This window comes from Lipotes vexillifer, unplaced genomic scaffold (assembly GCF_000442215.2).
Source record: "Lipotes vexillifer unplaced genomic scaffold, Lipotes_vexillifer_v1.1 C27592676, whole genome shotgun sequence".
Classification (NCBI taxonomy): Eukaryota; Metazoa; Chordata; class Mammalia; order Artiodactyla; family Lipotidae; genus Lipotes; species Lipotes vexillifer.
This window is the reverse complement of record NW_006799756.1, coordinates 1,059-10,036: the sequence shown is the minus strand read 5'-3', so window position 1 is coordinate 10,036 and position 8,978 is coordinate 1,059. Positions and strand designations below refer to the sequence as shown.

The 8,978-nt window shown below is 35.8% G+C and overlaps 1 protein-coding gene across 1 annotated transcript; it reads left to right on the top strand.

The window, feature by feature from the left end:
• Positions 1-295: 295 nt before the first annotated feature.
• Positions 296-8,499, top strand: LOC103075269 (spermatogenesis-associated protein 22-like; the record flags this gene model as incomplete). The annotated part of the gene is made up of 5 exons (XM_007471946.1): positions 296-643; positions 2,548-2,550; positions 3,348-3,477; positions 5,373-5,470; positions 8,308-8,499. Coding segments are annotated over 5 exons (771 nt in total), but the record flags the coding sequence as incomplete, so codon positions are not given.
• Between the last annotated feature and the right edge of the window lie 479 nt (positions 8,500-8,978).

Sequence of the window (8,978 nt, the reverse complement as noted above, 5' to 3'; positions counted from 1 at the left end):
GGCACTGGACTTTGAGTTGGGAGACTAGGATTCTCTGGGTTTTGGATTGTCAGTAACTTGCTATATGACTTTGGGCAAGTTACTTCCTCCTCAAGACTCAGTTTCCTCACCAAGAGAGGTATAATATATTGTAGGGTTGTTGTGATGATGTATTTGGAATTTCTAACTGGTCAGTGATTACAAAGTAGTTTATAAACCACAAATTACCATGTAAATGCAAATTTTCATTAATAATTTTCACTTAAGAAAAAGTACATAGAAACAAAATTAATACTAATTTAAAAAACAAAACTATTTCAGCTACAGAGACGGCAACAAAAATACCACTTTAAAAACTTGGGATAGAAATGATTTTAAGCCTCAGTGCAAAAGAACAAATCTAATGACAAATAATGGAATAAATTCATGTCCAGTGAATTTGGGAGCTCAACAATGGAAACAATTAAGAGTATATGAATCTACTAACTTATCTCACCAAAGAGAAAGTGAAGTACTCACACAAACACATTCGTCAAAAATATCTGGCTCCACAATGAGAAGTCTAGACAGAAACGGTTCATTACAGGCATTTAAGCCCAATTTTCAACAAAATCAACGTAAGAAAAAAATGTTGGATGGTTTTCCAGAAGAAAACACCCTCAAGGTAAACTTTTAAATATTATTTGCATTTTTGTATTTACATTAAAAAAATGAGATAAGTATTTAGAAAATTGCAGAGATAAGAGCATTTGAAATCACTCCCCTGGTATACGTTACTTGATTAGCACAAATACCCAGTTCTGTTGGAGTAGATATATGTTAGTGTCCAAAATATTTTCTTAGAGGTTGTGAATGGCTGCTGCTTTTCAGAGTTGCTTTAGAATTTCCTACCAGGTTCTGAATTTCACTGTTTGCTAATTATTGAGATGATGATAGTTTATCCATTGCTTGCAGCAATTCTTCATTTCTTCATATGTCACTCTTTTTTTTTTTTAAATAGGGGTCAGCAAACTTTTTCTGTGGAGGGTTAGATAGTAAATATTTTTGGCTTTATGGGCCATATTGTCTCTCTTGCAAGTACTCAACTATACCACTCAACTCTGCTGTTGTACCTTAAAAGCAGCCATAGGTAATTCATAAATTAATTGGTGTGGCTGAGTTCCAATGAAAATTTACCCCAAAACATAGCAGATTAGATTTGGCCTGCAGGCCGTAGTTTGCTGACTTCTGCTCTATAATCTGGTCTTATATACATTTACAGATTCGTATTCCATATTTCACTAATTCTTCAATGCTCCAGCCATTTCAGACTCTTCACAATTCTCTAAACGCACTCTAATATGACTCTGCTTTGGTTTATATTCTTCCCCATACCTGTGCCTCAGCCTTATTTCCTCTCTCCACCTCTCATTCTAGTCATTCTTTGTAAATGTCTTTCATATATGTTCTGGCTGTTTGCTATCTTCCCTTGCTCGCCACCTGGTCTAATAGATTCTTTATCCTCAGCCCTTGTCTGTGTTCTGGAAGGCTGAATGGTCCTACATAGTGCATCATTCTGGGATCCATTAGCTGGCTTCTGTTAGGAGTCAGCCAGTGGGAGTGGAAGTCCCAGGCAAGACATCAAAGGGTAGAGAGAGAGGTTGGGTTTTCCCATTCCCCCCTGGCTTAAGTGTTGTGTCTCAGGTGGTAGCTGTGTCCCTGCATGATGTGGCCCCTCCGTAAGTCCAGATTTCACAGGCTTGGTAATTTTATTTCCTCCTCTTGTCCTTTCAGCCTAGGAGTGGTAGAAGTTTCTTATTGTTGTTAGTCTTTGAGTGCTTAAGTACCCTATGTTTATTCTGCCCATACACCTGTAAGCAGTTTTTTCAATAAGCCATCTGGGGTAAATTTTGTTTTCGGGAAATATGACTAATATTGCATGTTCCACAGTGGTTCTCAACCTTGTTTCCTTGTACACAAGAATGATATGATAGTCACCTTAGTAACAGTGGCTCATTAAGGCAGTAATCCTCAACAGGAAGCATTCATATCTTCGTTAGGAATGGGGAAGAGGAGGGAAGGTAATTGTAGTTGGAAAAAAATGTTCCATCAAGTGTTCTTGGATATGCCACCGCCCTCATGAAGGAAGGTGCCCCCTCCCCCAAAATTAGTATCTTAGCACACTGTATTCTTAGTTGATCTTTTAAAATTTTAGTTAACTAGTTCAACTTTTATTTTTGTATGACCTTATGTCATCAGGCTTTCTTTTCCTCTCTCCCTCCCTGCCTTCCTTCCTCTTTCTTGTAGGCCTGCCTACTTTCTTGGCCTGAGGCTTGCCAGTACTGGTCCAACAGGCTGGTGGGCGAGGCCAGGTCCTGGTCCTCTGTGATTGCAATTAACCTCCCATTTGTGGGTTGCCCACCCTGGGGGTATGGGTCTTGACTATACCTTGTATCTTCCCTCCTACCAGTCTTGTTGTGGTTCTTTCTTTATATCTTCAGTTGTAGAATTTCTTATCTGCTAGTCTTCTGGTTTTTCTCATCAATAACTGCTCTGTAAATAGTTGTAATTTTGGTGTGGCCATGGGAGAAGGTGGGCTCAGGGTCTTCCTACTCTGCCATCTTGGCCATTCCACCCTTTTAGTTGATCTTTAAAAATGCCAAACACATTCCCATCTCAAGGCCTTTAAACTTGCTGTTCACGCAGTCCTCACTCAACAACCTATTTAAAATAATAACCCCTGTCTCTTTTTATCCTTTTACCCTGTTTATTTTTTTTTAATGCATAGGATATAGCAATTCCTGACATTCTATATTTATTTATTTTCTGAATCCCCTATTAGACTGTACAGTCTCTGAAGGTAGATAGATTGTCTGTTTTGTTCAGTACTGTTTCCTCATTAGCTATGTTTGGCACGTAGTAGGTGCCAATAAGTACTTTTGGAATGAATGAATGAATGAATGTGTCTGGGTTCCCTCTTAGAGTGTGAGCACATTAGGGAAAGGAATTGTGTTTTACTCACCTGTGTTTATCACAGGGTTGGCACATGATGCTTTAAAAATATTCAAAGAATCGACAAATGAATGAGTGAATAAATGCCCATATAAAACAGAGATTAAAAAGAAAAAAAATAATCCTCTTCTTGATTAATTTTCTCCAAGTGCATTCTAGTTTCTCCTCCTTTATAAAGTACTAGTGATGCCTTTAATTTAGGGGAGTGACTGTACTAAAATTGTCAATAGTTCCTTTTACATATTTTACATAGTCTTTTAACATATTTTACACATTTGCCTATTATAAGGACCTAGAATCTTTACAAAGAAAAGTGAATGAGTATGACGAAAAAAATGACAGGTTTTTCTAATGCTGTGTTTTCATTTTTTCAAAAGGAAGCATCATTGTATCCGTTAAAGCTTAAGGAGAAAGAGAATTCTTTGAGAATTATATCTGCAGTTATTGAAAGCATGAAGTACTGGTGTGAACATGCACAGGAAACTGTCCTTGTTTTTGAAATACTAGGTGGGTACACACTGCTTCAAAAATGCTTCGGTAATACCATTTGGACAATAAGTTTGAATGTTAATAGGAATACCTAGGGGATCTTAAAGGAAAGTAAAATTTTATAAAAGGAGATTATGGTTTATTAGGATTTTCTTCAGATCCTGTATCTCTCATAGATTTGTGTGACATAAGATGTATTTGATTATTCATGGTAGAAGAATTCTAATTCATAATGTCAAAAATGGAAAGATTCTTAAAAGTAATCTAACCCAACCCTTGAGGTAGGTGAGGAAGTGGGGCAGAAAATTAAAATAGACTTGACTAAAAATCATAATGCTAGTTAGCAGCAGAAATGGATCTAGACTCCAAGTCTTCTTATTCTCAATAGAGTGTTCTTTCTACTATATCACACTAAATCCAGTAGTAATTTTGTATATAAGTTAAATTATAAATCAAATATTCCGAAAGAACATTTGTGAAGAACCCTTTACTGATATGAGTAAACACCCTACAATTAGCCTGTTTTCTAAATTAATATTTAAAAGGGAGGAGAGTTTTGTAAAATGTTTCTGGAATTTAATTTTACTTAGACTGAAGAGATAAACAAGAAGTGGAGATTCAAAACCTATTTCTTTCCATAGGTTAAATAAAATATTTCATTTAAATTATGAAATATTTTAAACATGCAGAAAAATACAGAGAATAAATATCCACCTACCTATGTTATAGATATCTTTGAAAACCGCTATCCATTTCTCTTCTTCTCTAGAGATAACCACTGTGGTATCTTTCCTTTCCATGCTTTTATAATTTTACTCTATACATCTGATTTCATAAATTTATATATATTTATTTACTGTTTTATGTGTTTTAAAATATAGAGTTTACATTTTCATCGGCATTATGTTTCGGAGATTTAGCCATCTTTCTATCCTGTTAGTGTTGGCTTCATCCTGAGGCTCCAATTATGGACTCTTCCCTTATGACATTAAGAAGATTATCAGAATTCTCTATACCACACATTCTTCCTTATACCACAGTCACATTCTTTGATAGTTTCTTCTGGTTGCTCGTTCCCAGAAACTAGCAAATGACCCCTTGCGTATCATCATTTCTGACAGGGCAACAAGCCCATCACTGCAACCCTGAGCTCTGTAGCTGAGGAAGCGGGTACATTGACTGGCTTACATCAGTCTCAGGTTACTCCTGGGCCTAGGGGTGGGGACAAATCCCATCCAAATCATATGGCTAAGAATGGCATAGGAGAGATTTCCTAAAGGAAAATCTGGGCATTATTAGGGGAAATGGAGGCTGACCTCAAAATAACAAATGTTCACTGTCAGTACCTAATAGATGGTTATTAAAGGAATGAATAATGGTCTCGTTTGATAGTAATTTCTTGAGATAAACATGAATTATCATTTGAATCTTATAGATGAAACAGATTTGAAAGAGGTTAAACAGTTGTTCGATTTAGTAAGTTGAAGAACTGAGACTCAGTTGCATGACTTCTGATTCCGATTCAGTGCTTTTTTTTTTCATTAAACCATGCTGTTTATTTGTTATACTTGTGTATTTTGTTTACTGTAATGTAGTAGACTGGTCTGAGGATTTAACCACTCCATCAAACACACTCAAAGAAAAAAGCTTCAGATGGCCAGCTATTGTCAGTTGTATAAACTTTGTCATATAACCTGATCCTAGATTGGAGAGGGCCAGAAATTTTGCCTTCCTTAGAATAAAACAGTTTCAGAAATATCTTTCCCTCTTCAGATGTTTTCTTATTAATGTATAAACAAAACTATGAGAGGTTGGTGTGGGAATAGCTATTTAAATATCAACTTCTCTTTGTTAAACTTTATTTGCATTTTACCAACACTGATTTTTTCCCCCTCTATTTCAATGTTGCTTAGCTGTTCTCGATTCAGCTGTTACACCTGGCCCATATTGTTCAAAGACTTTTCGTCTGAGAGATGGGAAAAATACTCTGCATTGTGTATTTTATGAAATAGTGAGTATCTGTTTAAGTATTCTTTGCAAAGCCTATGCCAACAAAAACATACAAATGCAGGCTATAATTCAACTGTAGTAGAAATTCTGTTAATGATTTAGTGGTACTTTCAACATTTTGTTTGGTTTTAATTATGATATTAAAATTATTTATTTGTTCAACTAAAATGGAGGGCTACTATGTGCCAGGCACTGTTCTAGATGCAGGGGATACAAAGTGGAATAAAAGTGGTAAATGGCTCTTTCTCTCAAAGAGTTTATCATCTCAGGTAGAAAGACGGAAACCTAAATGTTACACTGTGGTATGATAAATGGTATGACAAGTGGTGTGTGCAGGGTGCTATAGAAGTAGATAGGGAGGATGGGTCAGATCAGGGAAAGATTTTTGAAGAATGTAGTCTTGTCTTAGATATTTAAGGTCTAATGAATTAAGCCAAAGTGTTGGGAGGTGGGGGAAGAGGTTGGAGGAACACATTCTAAGGTGAGGGAGCAGCACATGTAAAGACATGAAGCTCAGATAGAGCCTGGATTGTTCAGGAAACTGCAAGTAGTTTACAATTACCGGAGTGTAGAGTTAGTAAGTGATGGGGGTAAGGGTAGTGGTTATGAACTTGGGGGAATGCAGAGGGAGTGGGCTGGGACGTAGGAAAGAGCTTGGTAACAAAGGAGGCTGGAAACCTTCTAAGACTTACATACTTTATAAAATAGTTTGGCATTAATTCTGAAATTGGGCTTAATTCTGAAATCACACTTGGATTCCAATTTGTACTCCACCATTTATTAGCTGTATGACCTTGAGTGAGCTCCTTAAACTTCTTGAGCATCAGTTTTTTGATCTGTAAATTGGGGAGACTAATTCCTACTTTGAAAGGTTGTTTTGGAGATTAGATAATAAAATATGTGAATGTATAGCATCTGACACATAGCAGATGATCAAGAAATAGTAGCTGTCATGTTATTAATTTTTATAATATCTTGAAAGCTTATTATTTTTCTCTAGTCTGATAAGTTTTAAAAAACCTTTTATTAAAATATAACATATACAGAAAAATGCACAAATCATAACCGTACAATTCTATGAAGGTATCACAAAGTGAACATTACCAAGGTTAAGAAATAGAACATTGCTATCACCCTAGCATCCTTGTGCCTCTTCCCATTCACTCCCTCTTGTTTTCTGCCTACAAGTAACCACTACTGTGACTTTTAATATCATAAATGAATTCTGCCTGTTTTTGAACTTCATATAAATAGTGTCATGTGGTACGTCTTGTTTTATGTCTGGTTTCTTTCATTCAACACAATGTTTGTAAGATTCATCTGTGTTGTTGCATGTAGCTAAAGTTCATTTATTTATGTTTCTATGTACAATATTCTTTTGTATGGATATATCACAATTTAGTTTTCTATTCTACTGTTGGTGGACATCTTGGTTGTTTCATGGTTTTTTTTTTTATTATGAATAATACTCTGTGAACATTCTTATATATGTCTCTTGTTGTGCACATGCATGCCTTTCTGTTGGGTATGTATCTAGAAGTAAAATTGCTGAATTGTAGTGCATTTGTAAGTTCTAATACAGTAGTTATTGCCAAAGAATTTTCCAAAGGGTTGTTAACAGTTACGTACTCACAGTCAGCATAGGAGAGTTGTAGTTTCTCTGCATTCTTGTCAACATTTAGTAGTCATTGTTTTTTATTTTAGCCATTCTAGTGGGTAAGTTTAGCGCTATCTCATTTCTCTCCAATTCCCTGGTGACTAATGAGGTTCAGCACTTCTGATGTTTACTGGCCATTTAGATATCTTCTTTTGAAAAATCTGTTCAGGCCTCTTGTAATTTTTTTCTGTTGAATTATTTTTTTCCTTATTGATTTATAGGAGTTTTTGAAAAAACTATTCTGAGTACAAGTTCTTTCTCTATTATATACATTGCAAATATCTTCTCATACTCTGTGGTTTGCTTTTTCAGTCTTAGTAGTGGCTTTTGAGGAAAAGAAAATCTTCACTTTAATATGGTCCTTTAGCAATTATCAACATTTTCCTTTATACTTAGTGCTTTTTATGACTGTTTAGCGAAAGAAATCTCAGAATAATTTTATTCATGACTGAGAGGATTTGGAGCTGGCTGGTCTTTTTCTGGCTTACTAGTCCCATTAGGGCACAACCCTTTTGAGTCTCCCAACCCTAAGCCTGGGGTGGGGGCGGGGTGGTTACCAGAATCTCTTTTCTTTGGGGGACCCTGGAGTCCATTTTTTCTCTAGCCCCATGAGCTGTCAGAAGCTCTGCTAAGTCTCTTAGACTCTCAAATTGCCTTGACTGTAATTAGCAGATACCTCAGGGGGTAAAGCATCCCCAAATATCAGGCCCCATTCTGGACTCCTATCCTCTCCCAGATGGGGTCTCTGTAACTCCTCACTGCCTTTTATCTCTCTGGTGTCTATGAGGATATTTTTAAATAAATATTCTATCCAGGTGTTCTAGTTGTTTTTAGTGGGAAAGTTGGTCTGAACTACCTAGTCTGTCATCTACTGAAAGTGGAACTCTGGAAGTCTAATAGAAGTGAATATTCATGTGCCATTATATTGGGAATTATTCAGTCTTTTAAGAAGCAGCAGCTCACTAGCTTGTAAGAAGCCCTACCCAAGTGAAGGTCTTCTGTGTCAGGGCACCCATTTACGACTAGCTATTATGGTCTTGTTGCAGTGGGGCCCTAAATGAGGTAAGGGAATTACAGCATTTTGGAGTGATTCATATTTAGTTGATCATATTATTAGTTTAAAAAATTGAAATTCAAATGAAGTAATAAATAACTTTATTGATATTTTTTTTTAAAAACAGGATCGTGAACTTCCACGACTGATTAGAGGCCGAGTTCATAGGTGTGTTGGAAACTATGACCAGAAAAAGAATATTTTTAAATGTGTTTCTGTCAGACCAGCATCTGTTTCTGAACAAAAAACTTTCCAAGCATTTGTTAAAATTGTAGATGCTGAAATGAGATATTATACTAATGTAATGAATGAAATTTAAGTAGTGATGAAGTTTAAATAGTATAAATTAAGCATTTTTCTGTCCTTGTTTTAATTACCACCTCCATGGTTTTATGGCTACTGTTCTTCTGTATTTCACTTGTTGAATTAAAATATTTAAATCCTTTTAATGTGGAAAGAATTTTTGAAAAATAATTTTACTGTTATTATAAAAATGGTGCATTTGCTAAAACTAAAAAACCATTTCAGATAAAAATGCTCAATATAATAAGAATAGGCACATACTTATTGAACATGGGATAATAGTACATTTGAGTCAGCCTAAAAGCCAACATGAAGCTTAATGGGGAAATATAGAGACATTCACACTAAAGTCAGGAACAAGGTCGGGGTGCCCTATACTGGAGCTCCTAGTCCATGCAGTTCATTTAATTACTTCAGATATTTAGTGGGCATATGCTCTGTGACTATTTCAGGTGCTTGTTTGTTAACAAAGCAGGTTACAAAGTAACAAAAATC